General features: G+C 44.4%; 1 protein-coding gene across 2 annotated transcripts in view; it reads left to right on the top strand.

Moving 5' to 3' along the window:
• The window catches only part of METTL13 (methyltransferase 13, eEF1A N-terminus and K55), a 284,161-nt gene that overhangs the window by 105,799 nt on the left and 160,805 nt on the right, over positions 1-17,557 (top strand). The window contains exons 5-6 of one of the 2 annotated variants that reach the window (XM_069641240.1): positions 14,954-15,121; positions 16,261-16,473. The exons of the other annotated variant lie outside the window; for it this stretch is intronic. Coding sequence (XP_069497341.1) covers positions 14,954-15,121; positions 16,261-16,473 — 381 coding nt within the window. The remainder of the gene's footprint in view (positions 1-14,953; positions 15,122-16,260; positions 16,474-17,557) is intronic. 2 annotated transcript variants of the gene reach the window in all.

The raw sequence follows: 17,557 nt of genomic DNA, 5'->3' as shown, positions 1-17,557 counted from the left end.
ACTCTCGGCCAACATCCGCTACAACTGAAGGTGAAGCTCAGGCAAGTGTGCCACCAATAGCTGGCATTTTCACGGGATCTACAAAAAATGACACCGCTGGCTGTTCCACACAACCGAATGCAGCAAACACAAAGCCCAAGCCCACTGTTCATGCAACTTGCGGGAAGAAACCTCCCATTGCCAAAAAAGATAATTTGGCAGCTCATTCATCTACGAAAAGGTTCATCCGAAACTTGACTACTCCACCGCGCTTGGAGCTTTTTAAGCGCATTATTGAGGACGTGAACGGACCTACAGCACCACAAACTATTGCAGAGATGCCGCTCATGAAACAAGGCGCAAGGCGCCGTCGCCTAATCTCCGATGACAGTTCCTCAGTCATCTCGATGAAATCGGACTCGCCAGAGCTATGTGATCTTTCTACTTACTCAAACTCGAGCGATGATGATTTACCTCGTGGGGTCCGAGAAGCAAATCTGACCGAGCTACGGAGGTCTCCGAAAGCCGCCCACATAAGGCAAAGTTGCTCGCCCCTGACAAGGCAGAGTGCAAAGCCACTGTTCAATTAGCCCTCACAAAGCCGAGTCTAATTCTATGGCTGATACATTCAGGTTAAATCCAAAATTTACAACAAACCAACGCAACCATCAATCTCGTTCCACCTGGAGGTCTCAAGCCTCCCACCTACAGCAACAAAAAAATTGCAAGTGCAAATTGAGACTCCAAAACATTCACAAAGATGATAAGGAACTCAATCTGAACCGAGCAAACGTTTTGCAGTTATTCAAACATATTCCTCTGCGGCTGATAAATTCGGAGGATATCGAAATTGTCGAATATGTGAATGAACGTTGCTCTGATGTTGTGCTGTTGCATATCGATGCTGCAGGAGTGCGAAACACGCTGATTAAAGCGACCGAAGATCTCCTGATGTTTGGATTCGATATATCGGTTGAACCTGAAAAGCAAGCTTAGAGCACCAATTCCAAGCAGTCGGTATCGAGCTCGGCCGATATAAACCCAATAGAGGTGAGAACTTTACGACAGAGCATGCTCTCTGAGCCGAAATCGGGAGCATCAAATGCCCGAAATGGAAAAAAAGTGAGCCATCAGAGAAATCAGTACCAGGACTAGCCATGACTAAGCTACCAGGATGCCTCGTGTTCCATATTATCGTGGAATACCCGAGGGTTCCATCATCTGTTCCAGGATTTCGAGGTCCCTTTGGATAAAGTTTTTGCTATTTGCCTGCAGGAGACCTGGCTGAGTGATGCCCCAATGAGAGATGGCTTTGTCGCACTGATCAACCCTGCCATCAAAAACAAACAAGGGCGTCCGAGTGCTGGCTTACTGACAATGATACGACTGTCTCAAAATTGGTCCAGTCCAACTTGTCTCAATCCAAACCCATACGTTCAAGGATCAATCATGCACTCTTGGTCTGAAAATCCAATTATCTGTTATTCCCTGCTTCTGATAAATTGCTATTGGAACCCTGCGCAAATACAGGAATCGGTCTTCATCTCTTCGATCAGTGATCTAATGGACGATGCAATGCTGAAATACCACAATTTGATAATCATATGCTGTGGAGACCTAAATGGATCTTGGTTTAAGTGTGATCCACATTCCAATATATATAGACGGCGTGCGCATGATGAACTAGGTGCGAAAGAGCAATGCTGGTCAAATATAATGGAGACACACAATTGCGTGATGCTAAATGGCAGGGCCCGAGGCGACATGCCCGCCCAACCTACGTGGCATCACAATTCAGTCCACAGCATCATAGATTACTTTTGGGTTTCCAGGAATTTTGAGGAGAAGATTAGCACTCTTCATTCCATAATCTCACCAAAAAGCGACTATAGGGTTCTAAAACTAGTGTGCTTACTACCAGCGTTATCAGCCACACTATGATATTTGGTGCCAGTAGAGGCACTTCCAAGCGGCAATCGCCTAAGACTTAGCACGAAGATGATACGCACCTTAACGGAAAATCTGTCCAACTTGACAACTGGCGTTGACTACTTGCCGCTTTTATCAATACATAAAACTATAAACAATATGGTACCCTGTCAGCGAACAAAATACAACCATTGGTTCAGCAAAGTGATAGATGATAAAAAAAAAAGGAGCTAAGAAGGGACATCCGTATCTTAAAAAAACAAAAAAAGTTCGCTTGGACAATTGTGAGCGTCCAAGTTAAATCAAGAAGAGCAATCTACAGAAACTGGCTTCGTTCCCAGAGACTCATCGTTGAGCAAGAGCGTGCTGAACTTATGCTGCGACTGCTGGTTACTAAAAACTCACGAGATATATGGAAAATCTTGAACATGGGCCCATCAACGAGCACAAACTTAACACAGAACACAATCCCTGGCGACATCTGGTGTAGGCACTTCATGGCAGTATTTAACAGTCAGACTGAATCGCAGATGTCAGTTCCCGAAGTAAACTCACCAAGGTGGGATGTACAAATGTCGCAACCTGAAATTGTGGATGCTATAATGAAGCTCAAAAATTCTCGTGCTGCCGGTCCAGATTTGATTAGCAATGTTATGCTAAAAAAAAATCCGCAAATCTGGGCGGCTTTCATAGAGCTTCTCTTTCAGAACATTGCCAATACACATAGATTGCCTGAGTCTTGGCTCACTGCAATTGTGATTCCAGTCCATAAGAAAGGCAGCTGGGACGTAACCGAAAACTACCGGCCCATTGCCCTCTCAGATTGCATTGGCAAAATTTTTGGTTCAAATTTGAGAGCAAAACTGGCAGCTTGGGCGAAACAAGTAGGAATTCATGATGTCCGTCAAACAGGGTTTACAAAGGGCACAGGAGTGGACGTAAATCTTTCCATTCTTTCAGCTTTGAAACTTGATGCCCTAAAGCAGAAAGCCAAACTTCATCTAGCCTTCATTGATATGAAGCAAGCGTTCGACGGCATCAATCGAGAAATGCTCTGGACAAAATTAATCAACTGGAATTGCCCTGCAGAAATACTCAAACCGATAATGGCTCTTCACGCGAACACCTCATTTCGCGTTCGCCTTACTCAGTCTGGCTCTTTATCCGACAGGATTCCCACTACAAGAGGAGTCAAGCAAGGCTGTCCGCTTGCCGCCGACCTGTTCAAGTTATTTCTGGCGGATCTCCCGAATCATCTTGAGCATGCGCACTGTTTTCCTCCAAGACTAAACAGGTCTTTGGTACGTTACATCGCATATGCAGATGATTTGGTACTAATCGACAAAACACAGATTGGCCTACAACGGCTCCTAAATTGTCTTTTTGATTACCTAACCACCAATGAATTAGTAATCAATCCAGACAAAATGAAAATTCTTTCAATAGGTTCTAAAACCAGCAAAAAAGATTGCGCATTTAAGTGGGCTGTTGGCGGCCAGCAATTATCCTCAATTAACTCGATCTGGTACCTGGGAGTACAGTTCAACAATTCACTCTGTGAAGGTCAGTGGATAAATGCCTTAAAAGTGAAAGCAGCTAGTCTGGCGCTCCAAGCGGCAAAGCTCAATAACAGCTTTGGAAAATTCTCTCTAACTCCAGTTGTAACATTTTATCTTCAAAAGGTTGTTCCTATTCTAACATTTGGCGCAGAAGCCGGTTGGAACATCAGTGAGGAAAAATGAAACCAACTAGAGGGGCTCTTTTGGAGACGTGTACTGAAGCTTCCGGTCTGTGTCTCAATCAACCATCAGTAACTAATAATTTATGTCGTTTTTGTACTGCTTCAGTGGAATCACTGAAGCACTTTATTCTAAATTGCCCTGCGATAAATGACCGGCGCGTGGCGTATCTTGCCGAATCTGCCCCCTTAGACCGGGACATGGCGACATGGTGGCACTTGATCTCCTCCGGTCAAAACAACAAACATGTCTGTGCCATTGTGAACTATTTAAGTGCAATTTTGAAATTTCCTCTTGACTATAATGTCAACCCTCAAGGTGGTCTGAACACCTCAGAGAGATGCCGGTAAATCAGTTGGAATGTGTTACATTGACATGATGCGTTGTGGTTCTGAAACAAAAGTTTTTTCTTCATGTTAAAACTGTAGTTTTTCAATAAAATAAAAAATATATATATATATATAGGGCTTGCCCCCTCCCCTCCCACAGTGTCCTGTTACACCCCAGGCAAAACTGCACAGTTGCAATGCCTATTTGTGGCTGGTATTTTGAATTAATGTTAACCCGTCATAAAAGGCACTTATTTTTTGGGAATATAACTGTTGCCCACACCCAAAAAACAGATCACTGCACTCCATTGGAACACAACACATTTACTGCAGACAATCAAGGGGCATCTGAATGCACCAGAAATCTAAGTTTATACATGTTTTTGAGTGTGCAAATAGTAACATTTAAAAGAGGGTGACTTTCATGTAATGTGGTAAAATGTTTTATTTTTCTATCTGTGGTGGTCCATAACCAGTGTTCCTTTAATGTGACCAAGTTTTTTCTCACTTGGATAACTGCAGATTGCCCTGCCTCGCCGACATGCAGTGGAGTCAATTTAAAAAAAGAAACAAAACCGGCTGCGATGCATATCATGGGGTGGAGGGCAAGAATATACTCAGGGTCTCGCCTTCTCAACCATACTCAACCCTGTCTTCCAATATGATGAGACCCTTACCATGCCGAACAAAAGCAGGCCACCACCCCATGAAAGAAGGCCATCCTGAACAGGTCTAGAATGTAATGGTGTAATGGGACACCCTGTATCCCACACCTGGCCTTTCCCATATGGTTGAGAGACTTACCCAACCATAGAAAATAAACCAAGCAAAAGGGCCATCTGCCGCATGGCCAGATGTAATCCGCTACCCCTCCCCAACCAGTCTTCCCATAAAGTTCAAAAAATAATTTGCAGCTCCACACCAAATGGTGCCTTCCCAGCAGAGCCAGCCTGGAATACCGCAACCTCCAGCCTTCGCATATCTGACGGACGGAGAGCAGGTGTGATGGGGGTCATCGGGATAAGGCACAACCATTCCATCCACCTGCAGCAAACCTCCCAGAACCACCATCTATTTACACTTTGTAATGCTAATACACCATTCTGAAGTAGTTTAGAACCCACATAATCTGTCGGAGCACAGAGCTTGTACCCTGCTCTTGCTCTCTTCTCAAGTACCAAAGGACACAGTGCATGTGCATAAAGGTCCCAAGCTGAATTGTTGCAATGTTTTAGAGCCCACCATGCATGCCTCCTGCCGAACTTGCACTCCTACATTCATTCTCAATCTTCTTGCCCGAGCAGCGACCATTATTTCAGGAACGCTTAAAGCCTGAAATTAATATTAGAGTTGCTGCAGAATATTTCATCAAAACTCAAGCCATTCCATGGTACTGCATCGCTAATGCGATGTGATACTGCTTATTTTATGCCTCCGTTTTATTCTCGAAGCCCCCGAGGATTCCTTACTATAGATGCCTTCGAATGGAGTTCCTATTTCAGCACTGGTTCTCTACGTAATTCAACTTATCCCAAAAAAGCAGTGATCTGAAGCTGATTTTCAATCTTCGACCTGTTGAACAAATGTATTTGGAAGAAAATGTTGAATGTGGGGACATTGGCCCAAATTCTCTAACCTCTTTCATAGAGAATGAATGTGGTGTCTCTTGATGTCTAAAGTTGGCACTCTGTCAACCACTGAACGTAGCTGTGAACTTCCATTATGGAGAAGGCAAAATACCTGATAAGTTGTTTATTTTGGATGGTGGATCGTGTGCTAAGTATGGGATTATTTTGGATGGTGGTAGTAGTACTGGACAACAGTTTTGAGGGTAGCTTGGTAGTGGTGCATGCCCCATGGACTCCAAGGGATCTGAGCATTTTTTTGCAAAGAATTTTTAAATGTTAAATAGAAAATTGAGAAGGGATTTTTTATCGTGATCCTAGGTTATCCTTCATGGGCTGATGTGAATCAGCTCACCAGAGGAGTTCTTCTCGACAGTGTACCAGCAAACAACCGGTGAAAGATGAAACTCCAGCTGGTTTTCAAGATGATTTGAAAGTTGTTTTATGCATCATTCAGAAACAAATAAGCCCACTGAGATGGTAAAGGAAGCCATAGCGGGTGCATTTGTGAAGGGGCTTTTGGCCAAGGTACAGCAACAGCTTAAGATGGTGTCCGAGTTGATTTCTATTGCTAACCATTGTTGTTTCCTGCCAAGAGCAAACGAAAGAACTCAATGAAGATAAATGAATGGCTCTTCATGTACAGAATTTGCAACAACAACAGCGCTATATGGGGTGGGCAGGGGGGCCTGTGCTAGCGTAGGGAGAGATTTAGAAGCTCTGGAGATGGCACTGCCGCCCAACAAGGACATTCAGGTGAGTTTTTGCAGTAATATAGCTTGCCACACTTGTAAACAGGAGTGGCATTGGACGTATGAGTGCAAAAACCGGCCTCCACTCCAAGAAACCGGTGCAGAGCCTGTTCTGTTATACACATTGGCACCAGTGGGCCATGAGGGTCCCTATTGAAGTGTAACGTTTAATAGATACAGTTGCAAACAGGTCTTCAATAAAAGCTAAGGAATTTAAGGGAGTCCCATTATTGTCTGAAACATTGTGAACGGTATGCATTTCCAACAGCCCAATAATGCACTCTGTACCTGAACCATTTACCTCTTAGGCAGGATGTTCTCTTCACAATGATATCCTTTGGCCATCTTCCGAAGGACGTTTGGTATTCTTAAAAACATTCCAAGCGTATTTCACATGAATGCTGCATGGTGTAGCATGCATGTTGAAAGGGGGAAGGGTAACTGCGATGAAGAGGGGATGGTATGCCCTAGGTTTTTCACAAATCACAGACCAATTAAACTGCAAGTGCTTGTTACCTAAGCACCAAAATATGTGAAAGACCAGTAATGTACAGCATGGGTTTATCCTGCTCTCAGGACCCCATTTGCATAACTCTAGTGTGATTCTATTCAGGTGCCACAAGTGACATGCCTTAAATATGTGCTTGTTATAGTGGATGTCTTTTCCAAATGGATAGAGGTGTGCCCCACCTACAGTGCAGGCACTCGAGCAGTTTTTACAGCATTGATGGGTGTTTTTTCCTTCGGTTTGTGGTACCAGTGAATATCAATAGTGGCCGAGGTACCCACTTCCCGAGGAAAGCTGATAGAGGAGCTGCACAGAATACTGACTATTCAATAGATGCTCCATTGCACTTATCAGCCACAGTTAGTAAGGTCTATTGCCAGAATGCATTCCTTACGGGAAAAATAGCTAAGGCCAGTGCAGAAACTGGCTTGAAGTGGCAATATGCACTTCTGTTGGCATTGTCCCTCATGCTCATCAAAGCTATCGGAGGATCCAGGCTAAGCCAGTAGGCCGATGTATTTGCTGGAGACCCCTCCAATGCATTTAAATATATAAAATGTGACTATTTTTCACTAGATTTTTTACAATCGTTCAGCACTGCATCATCTGTCAACTGCACAGTGAGGTGCCCTCATTCACACTGTACAATTGATGGAGGATGCACGAAAAGTACCACAGAATATTGTGTATTATCAGGATATATATGGGCAATTGCACAGCAGAATTGTACAATGGGTGGCAAACAGCTTGAGAGAAACCAGTAAGAAGTAGGTATTGTTTGATGAATGCTTTAGATGTAGGCTGTATTATGATTGGACTTTTCCAAATAGAGTAGATAAAGCAGTTACCTGGAGATTGTTAATCTGCCGTCCGGAAGTCAATGCTGTAACTTTGTTATAGAGGTGCATACGCAGTTGCACCAAGCAGCATTGTGTTCAAGCAAAGCAATTGGGCTGTCGGCATAGAGTGCCCTTCAGGAAACATCATTTTGTGAAGTCTTGCAGAAAGAGTTGTTACATGTTTAGAAGGAAAACAAGACTATAAATGGTCTGTTGTACTACATCTGCATGGCACCAAAATGTAAACAATGAAACGGATACAGAGACGGGTACAATTTTAAATGTAATATTTGCACAATGCTTTTGTTTTACCAATTTCAAGATTCCAAGAGACCCCTCACTTCCAAATTGCTCAACAGGTGCAGCAGTTATATTGGTCCAGCAGAAGGACAAGCTGTTAAGCGTAAAACTGAGCGAAGGAGGTTATGAAGTCAGAATCTGGAGTTGCCTTAACTCTGTGACCTCCTCATGGTTCATAAATCATGGACGTTAAAACACAGAAAAGCTAGGCATGTTAGGGAACATGCTAGGTTTAAGGACTGACTCCAAGCTCACAGAGAAAGATGCAAGTATAGGAGGGCTGAACTTAATAAAGGATCTGACACGTATCAAATGGGATGCATTACTAATCTTTGTCAACATCACCGATGTGGACAAAAAGAGTGGGCCATAGTCTGTAAAGAGGTTCAAGACTACCTGAACGATCATCCACTAATGGTGGGCAGAGAAATTGAGGGACGATGCTGGAGTTGAAGTACAACTGAGGCCATGGAGATGTGCAAGGCAGTACACCAGCTTGTGGTACTTTCTAGAATTAGTGGCAGCTCTCCAGATGACACTCTAACTTGCTAGTACTAGGAGACTTCCATCTCAGGTTTAATGCTCCCCACCCTCCACTATTGGCCCAGTTCTTCGACTCCTTTGTTGATTTGGGTCTCCACCAGCTAGTACCTGAGCCCACCCATGTGCGGGGGGGGGGGTTCGATTTTTCTCTGCTCAAGCTAGCATCACCATTGCTCCTGTTCAACCGTTACTGTGGGCTGACCTTTGTGCTGTTCCATTTGATGTGCTCTACCCGACTCCTTGTCTAAAATCAAGTCCTATAGTTGTTTTATAGGGTACTTGGCACTCTGTAGATCACTCTCTACTGCAGTCTTATTATTGCAGGATCTCGATACTTTTCTTCTGTTGATTTTTCATTTCTTTCTAAAGCTCTGGTAGAAGTTGCTGATAGCATTTCTTCAGTGAAATCCATACGCCTAAAGCACATTCCTCTGCTCCCTGGTTTTCAGAAGAGCTTAAAATCATCCATTTAAAACTTAGGCAAGCTGAAAGAAAGTGGTGTTCTAACTACAATTCCTAGGAAAGATTAGTCTATCGACAACTCTCAATGGAATATCATGCAGCCATTAAATCGGCAAAACGAGCCTTTTTCACCTCGAAAATGTAATCTGCTCTGAATCAGTCCAAGGAACCGTTCTCAGTGGTTAAGACTTTCTCTTTGTCGGTGCGTTTCTCAGCTCATACAGTGCCTACTCAAGCCCTCTGCGACTGTCTGATTTTTTTCATCACTAAAATCACTGATATTTGCAGGACCATTGGGAAGGATGCACAGGGTTCTGTTTTGCCAGAAATCTCACTGTTCACCACTGGTCTGAAGTTCCGGAATTCTTGGAGGAGGATGTCTAATGCAGCGAGTGCTGCCCCCTCTGACCCTATCCCCCTTGCTGTATTTAAGGACATCTCACCTGCTATCATCTCCTGGATCGCTAAGGCAGTTAACCTTTATTGCCAATCTGGTCATATTCCCGTAGATTTAAAACAAGCCATTGTTATTCCACTACTGAAAACGCCACCTCTGTACATGGCGGTGCTGTCTAACTATCGCCTTATCTCACTCCTCCCTTTATTCATGAAACCTTTGGGGTCACTGGTGTCCCCTCTTCTCTCTTATTTCCTTGAATCATCTTGTTTTTTTTTTTTAAACCTCTCCAGTCCGGATTCCGGCTGGGGCCGGGAACGGAGAGCGTGCTAGTCTCCGTACTGGATGACCTGTCCATGATGGTGCATAGTGGTGGAGTGGGGGCATTAATAATGTTAGATCTCATGCCGCATTTTATACTGTGGGCCACTTCATCTTACTCTCCCGCATGGCCGTAGCTGGTCTCTCTGGCCCGTCCTGGCGTGGTTCTTTTCATTTTTGTCTGATAGGAGGCAATCTCTCTTGCTTCCACCCCCTTTCTGCTCTTCTCCTCACCCGCTTTCATGTGTTTTCCCCCAGGGCTCAGCCTTGTCCCCTATGTTGTTCAACATCTATGGTCGGCCACTTGTTAGTCTCATCCACTCTCAGAGCTACCAGTGCTACGCCTATGCCGCCGATACTCCAATTCTGTTTGGATTAGCCAGTGTTAAGTGTCGTTGCACCTGTGTGCGTACCTGGGGCCATGAAGGGGTGAGTGGATGACAACTGGCTGAAACTCAATTCAGACAAGTCCAAAGATTTTGGTGGTCAGTTCCCCTCCCGATCCCACTCTTTGGGTTCCTTCTTTTTGGCCTTCTACCTGGGAAATCTGCCTATTCCTGTGGCAGTCATCAAACATTTGGGTATGACCTTTTCAGCTATTCTCTCTATGGCCTCACAGGTTGGTGTTACCTGTAAAACCGGTATTTTTTTCTTCTTAAAATACTCTGTAAAGTGCTGCCATTTTTGCCCCCACAGCTGCGCCCTCGGGTGGTATCTGCAATGATCATAAGTCACATTGACTATTGCAATGCTCTCTACCTGGCCCAACCTGCAGGACTTTTACATCGGTTACAGCTTCTACAGAACGCAGCTGCTTGGTTTGCTACCTCCACCCCTTATGGGGCTCACATCAGCCCAGTACTTAGCACTCTTCACTGGCTCTCGCTAGCAGAGGGGATTACATTTTTAAATCGCTATGTTTGGTTCACCGAGCTTACTACCATGAAGAAGCTGACTGCAGGATACATTTCGGCCCTATAGCCCTCAACGGACACTGCACTCAGCTACTTCCCACCTTGTTGTTGTTCCTAAATTCCGACCTGTCTAGAATGGGCAGTTGGGCCTTCTTGGTCACAGCTGGCACAGTGTGTAATGGACCCCCTCCTGCCCTAAGAGGCGCTGAGAATCACTTTTATTTCCATCGTCTTCTTAAAATTCTACTCTTTTAGCTCTTGAGTTGTCTGTCTGTCTTTCTCTTCACTCCAAGATGCCATAGGGAGTACATGCTCACTACAAACATAACAATTCAGCGCTGAGGAAGGAGTATGTTTGTTCAGTGCGTAGTGGCCCGTCTTAGGCATATGGGCACCAACATACAAGCAGAGTACTAGAATCTGGGCGGGTTGTATCTGATACTGAATTGTCAACTGACACATTTGGGAAGTGTGTGTTCCGGGGGGAGAATAGTTTATGTACTTAGCATGCCTGAACTGAAGCTAGGCCTATGGTATGGTAATGTTTATTTATAAAGCACCTATACACGGGCAAGTGTTTCAAAGCGCTCAAGGAGGGTGGGAATATGGGAAAAACTGTCGCTCAGAGCCCTTGAAATTCTGAGATGATAAGTCTGCACAGGCAAAGCAAGTGCCTATAAAACATTTCACATTTGGGAACTGCTAATGGGCCTGATGACGATTCTGCTGTTTTACCAAGTGCAATTAAGGGGTGAAGACGAGAGCGAACAGACGTACGATCGTCCAGCATGGTGCGTTCGGATTGTGCAAGTGCACAGACGATCAGAGGGAGTGGGAGGTCCAAGTCCACCCAGTTGGTGGAGACTGGGGTAAGTGCAGAGAGAGAGCCACTCTTGGGTTATTTCTAAGTGCAGTGAAGGAGGGTGGGGTTCAGGGCCTTGAGACAAGTGCGAGAGAGGACTGGGGTGGGAGGGGTGCCCAGGACCTGTGGGACTGTGAGGTACACCAGGCAGCCAGCCAGCAATTTGTAAGGAAGAGGAGGGACAAAGGGAAAGAGCAGAGCTAACTTGGCAGGATAGGGGGAGGGAGAAGGAAGAGGAGAAGAGGAAGGTCTTGAGGAGTTTCCTGAACTTAAGAAGATCAGGCTCAAGACGGAGGGCGGCAGCGTGGCTATTCCAGAGGGAGACACCTGCTGAGGATAAGAATGTCCCTCCAAATCTCTGCTTGGAGAATCTGCTTACTCGTAGAAGGTTGGAAGTAGATGAGCAGAGGGCTTATGAGGGACAGTATTTGGGTAGGCAACATTGCAGGTCCGTGGGTCCCAGGCCCCAGAAAGCCTTGTGGATAATGCAGAGGTTCTTGATCTTGAGCCTTGCAGCCATGGGGAGCCAGTGAAGAGATTTCAGCACCGGAGAGATTCAGTCCCTGGGCTTGAGGCCAAGGATAAGTCTTTCGGTTCTGTTCTGGATGAGTTGCAGAGGGCGCAGAGCAGAAGCTGGGAGGTTTATGAATAGCCTGTTTTTTTCCCTCGCAGGTGGGTGCGGGCGCAGGGCCAAGGGAGGCCGGCCACAGTGAAAGTGGGAAAGCAGGAGCAGGGGTCCCAATGTGAACAATCTCAGTCTTACTGGCATTGAGGCAGAGGTCGTTTGCAGCACAGCATGACTGAATAGCGGACAGTCAAATATGAGCGAGGAGGAGGAGGCGGAGGAGGAGGTGGCTGAGGGTAGCCTGAAAGATAGTTGCGTGTCATCCGTGTAACACTGGAAGTTAGAGGTAAAAGTGGCAATCGCACGTGCCAAGCCAGCCATGTAGATGTTGAAGAACCAGGGGGATAGGTTGGATCCCTGGGGAACGCTGCAGGTTGAGCGAGCTATAGTCAAGAGAAGGCTCCAAGTTCCACCTGGGATGGGTGGTCGGAGAGACGGGAGGTTAACCACGCCGATTCCCAGGGTGTTGCAGATACGTGCAAACGGATCATCTTGGATGATGTTAACTGGACCCTTTGGATGAGCGCAACCTCGGGTCCAATGTGCGGGGGAAAGTAAAGACTGGCCACATAGTGACGGTTGCCAGAGGTGTGTGCTTGTAAGGGCCCAGCCAAGGCTTGCCACCAAATCGTACCCACATGTTCGTTCTGAATGACAGTTGCATGCACACTAAAAATTGTCTCGAATATGATCGAAGTTTTTCACTTGACGCACTAACTAAACGTTGCATTATAAAATGGTCTGCAGTATTAGATATAATATCTAATTGAAGTATAACATAAATGATTATTCGACTAAAATGATCGCATATCATCGGAAAATGTGAAACTTAGGTTGAGTATAGCTGAGTCAGTGAGTGTTTAAAAAATAAATAAATCAGATTTATGTTGTGGAAACAATATATAATCAAGAAAAAGCTGCCTTTCGAACTGGCTCGACGAGCAATCATGTTATGGCCATCTGCCATTGCAATCTCATATATTTGTGCCCTGACATGCTGAATGGCAACCATCATTGGGACACTGATGTAGGAGCTGCAGCAATGCTAAGGGAGGGAAAGGTGGTACGGAACAAATGCCTATTGGTTGAAAAGCACGTAACTGGCCATATTAAAGAGCAAACATGACAAAGGATGGTGCAGGTATGCCCCCCTTTGTCATGAAGGCAGGTTTACTGTCTGAGAACTGGAACACCAGTCGTGTAAAAGCGGAGTCTGTGGTTGGGTTCCATTGTGTGTAATGGAAAGATTTGCTAGAACATGTGGTTTGTCACTTGGGTAGGCCGAGTGAAAGTATGCTTGGCTCAATACGTTCTGTCAAGCGATGCCCCCAGAATGTACCTTTAGGAAGTTCATTGCGAATATAAGTGACTAAATGTATGAAGCCTGTGGTATAAAAACCCTGAGCTTTCTGTGCCCAGAGGCCAAGCTCTTTAGATGCTGATACTATGCGGGTTTTCTGATCCTTTTCTGCACAGCTGTATTGAAATAAACCTGGTCTCTGCCGTTTTCCCATTCAGGTTATTTGGTGATGAGCGGCGGGTTTTGACACTTTCCATCCTAATTATCTCTTTGTCGTTTTCTGCTTCTTGTAGTTTAGGTGCGGTCGTCAAGCCTTCCCTCTTTTTCTCAAGATACCTCTACTCTTGTTCACTCCTGCCCCCATCAGATCGAAGATGTTCAAAAAATCCAAGCATTTCTTATTTTCTGTAACTGCTAAAACCCTTTTGCTGAAAATGGTATTCTGCGGTCTTGATTACTGTTTTTCTCTTCTTGTTGGGTGCCCAAATGTGCTCACTCTTCCTCAGTCTATCTTCAAATCGCCTATCTGCGTACTGCATTCCCCGCTCTCATGTTGCCCCTACTTTAGCCCTACTCTGTTGACTTTCCTGTCTTCGTTTTCACATCTTTTTTAAAAAAATGTTTCTCTGATCTACCTCTACGAACTTTGCTTTCTTCTCTGATAGTATATATTATTCCTTTTACAGACACTTCACTTCATTTCTCTTGACTGTCTCCCTCCTTCCTTGTGCTCCTTCTCCTTTCCATTCTTTTGTTGTTAGTCCCTAAACTTTGGAATGCTCTTCCTATTTCAGTAGGTCTTCCCCATGCTTTCTACAATCCCCTTTCAGCTCCCTCCTTTCCCTGTTGCTCTTCCAGAGTGCTTAGATACCCTTGGGCCTTATGCTTTATAAAGACATTATTCATTCTTCCCTTTAAATCCATCTTCTCACTTCATCGTGAATGAAATTGTCTGGTTATGTTTGAATGCGTGCTATAAATTTAACTCTATTGGCAATATCGCAGCCTAAAAACTAGGATCAACTTTTTTAAAGTATGCAATATTATATATTTTCATTGAAAGCCATTGTCGATGCTCAAATGAAGAATACAGTCTTCGTCTAAAAGAAGACCATGTAGAAACATTTGCGTAAGAAGAAAGTAGATTTAATACCAATTGAGGTCTGAATCTTTAAGGTTGTAGCGAAGGCAGCAGCAATAGTGGGATCACCTGGTAATGTCACTTCTGCCCTTCCTCCTTCCGCTCCTCCACAATGGGACTAAATTTACTCTAAAATCCACTATTTGCAGGAGCATCTATATTAGTATTAGCAGGCAGGCTAGCCATTCTTTCATAGTGCACGTCCCTGCTCCTCTCCCTTTTGGAGCATTCCTGAATTAGTTGTGTCATGGCAAGGAAGAGATTGGTTTGCAAGTGTTTGAAAACATAAATTTTTTCCATAATATGTGCTAGCTTTTCAAATGTAGTGCTAACAGATAAAACTAGTATCCTGAACTAATGTGAACCTTTATGTTTTCATTATGATTAGTTCAAAAAAAGAAGAAGAAAGATCGACGTAAAATCACTGAAGGGATGCCTGCTGGGGATGTTTTGGCTCCTAGGAATGCAGAGATAGACAAAAGCCACCTCTGCTGCGAACATCACAAGGCCATGATCGCAGGGTTAGCGGTTCTGAAGAACCCAGAGCAGCTGGCAGGTATGGCGTTTAGATGGGAGCTCGGCCTCTACCATCTGCATGCTCACTCATTTTTGCATCCACTACCACTAAAGTCAAAAGAGTACAAGTTTCTTCTGAATCTGTACTTATCAGGTTGTACTGTGGTAACTGCACTGGTGTTTTTCTCCTATAATTGTAATGCTGAATCCACTGTTACAGCTAATTAAATGGGTTTCTCAAGAAGACTCAAGCCAATTTCTACTTCCTCCGAGCAATATAATTTTGCTACTCACTCGGACATCAATATCCTGAACTCAGCAACTCACACAGTATACAACTATTACACATATAGCATCTATTGTGGAGATGGAACTGATTACATGAGCATCGCCAGTGCTGCTAACACTTATTTTTCATTCTATGCTGGACTGAAGTTTTTTATGAAAGGCCAGTAAAATGCAGCAGTGCGCTATACGATAGCTAACATTACTCCAAGCCCACGTTCATGGCTTAACTATGTACTAATGTCCAAGGAACTTAAGATAGTACTAATCGCTATCAGAATGTTTCCCATTGCTCTTGAAACGCATATGATTTGACTCTCATATTTAGAAAACAACTCGGACATGAAACAAGCTTTCTGTTTTACCCCAGTAGAATAATATGCTAAAACTCCCTGGAGACAATTGCCAAAGCCCTCGATTGCAGAATGGCAACACAGTGCTTGTGAAGGTCAAGTAGTTAAGCCCTCGCTCGTATTGCTTATTGAAGACAGCCGCATAACCTGTTGGATTCCCCATTATGAAATGGATGCAGCCTTTACCTTGCCTATAAAATGACAGGGACAATCATTCCAATGCCACCCCACCCTTTGTTTCAGAGAAAATCCTGTCAATGCTTGCCTTTGTTATTACCCACATGACCCTAAAGCAGCTGAAGGGAGATAGGGTGGAAACCAATTTAGGATGCTGACAGAAGCACACAGCTTCTTTTGCTTTTTTACATCTTCATGAATTGTCGGGAAGGTTGGAGGAGGTTGGGATAAGGTTTATACAAAGAAGTGGGAGGGACACAGAGGCTGGGTGAGTAAATGATACTAGAAAATGGATCAGGGAGACAACATGAATGTATTTTCAAGTAGTGTGTAATGCTGTTCCACCGACACTTTGTTCTTTCAGGGAGCAGCTTAGCAATGTTGGTGATTGGTCTTGGGGGAGGCAGTCTGCCCCTCTTCATCCATGACTACTTCACCAAGTCCCATGTAGACGTGGTGGAAATTGACCCCTCCATGTTGGAAGTGGCCTGCAAATGGTTTGCCTTTGCTCAGGGAGACCGAATGAAGGTGCACATCACGGATGGTCTGGAGTACATCAACAACCTTGCAATGAAAGGTAACTGCTTTGAAATGGGATTGTTTAAGGGAAGGTGCAGTACAGATCTTATGTATGAAGGGATTCTTTTTACAAGGTGAAGCAACGATTCATGAGCAGTTCAAGCGGTTGTTATACTGGGAAGTGTAATGAGGTTGAGCGAGATGATGGATCTAAAAGTGATTGTTCGAGAGAGAGATTGCGATAAAGGAGGTGGGTGAGTTGCAGTATTTTCAGGAGTGGTCATTGTAGAGTATGGGTGTGAATGTGAAGTAAGACCTGCAGGCGTGTTCTGACATGGAGGAGGCAGTGCTGACCCCCAATCTGTTTTTCTGGGAAGATGCAATGAGAGAGTGGTTATTCTTGTGACGGTGCAATGAGAATGCAAGGGCGTTGAGAATGGACTGGTCAACTGTTGCCTAGAGTTTTGTTTTAAAGTGGTTCTTTTTTTCTCCTGGCGAGGCACCAAAACATAACCCGGCATTCCGCTTTTCCCTGTTAGATTTGTCTACATTTTTACTATGTTCAGCATCGTTACACAGTGCTGAGCTAAATATTGTTTACTTTGGAAGTAGCACCCTGCACCATTCCTCTCCGTGCTATGATCTGTAAGTGTGTATTCGAAAAAAAGGGTTGACCAGATCAAAATGTTGTAAATGGCAATATCTGTGATTGGTTATCCGGTCCCAGCGCTGAATCCTGCAGGAGCAGACAAGACCCCTTAGTCCGGTTCTCACATCAATCTTTCAATTATAACTACTGAGCTGACCAACCAGGGGAAAAGGGGAAGTGGACAAACTAACAAAGTTCTGGTCTCCTCCGAAAGCCCCAACTTCAGAACCTCCGATTTTCAGCAGACCTGCAATAAATACATCCTATGGTTAGGCAGCAGTTTTTACCTCCTTGGGAACTCCCTTAATAACCTCTCTTCTACCCTTGATTACCCGACTTCCTACACCAAATGCTTGAAGGTAACTCTAGTTGAGAAGTCTTTATTTTCTTTTAAGACTCTGTTCACTTACCAAAGTCTTTCATACCACAGTGGCTTTAATAGTGTTCAAGTTACTGTTCACAAACTTTCTCTGGCACATTTCCTTTGTCAATT

The sequence above is a fragment of the Ambystoma mexicanum genome, chromosome 1q, assembly GCF_040938575.1.
Source record: "Ambystoma mexicanum isolate Mex_15411 chromosome 1q, UKY_AmexF1_1, whole genome shotgun sequence".
Lineage (NCBI taxonomy): Eukaryota > Metazoa > Chordata > Amphibia > Caudata > Ambystomatidae > Ambystoma > Ambystoma mexicanum.
This window is presented reverse-complemented; position numbering and strand designations above follow the sequence as displayed.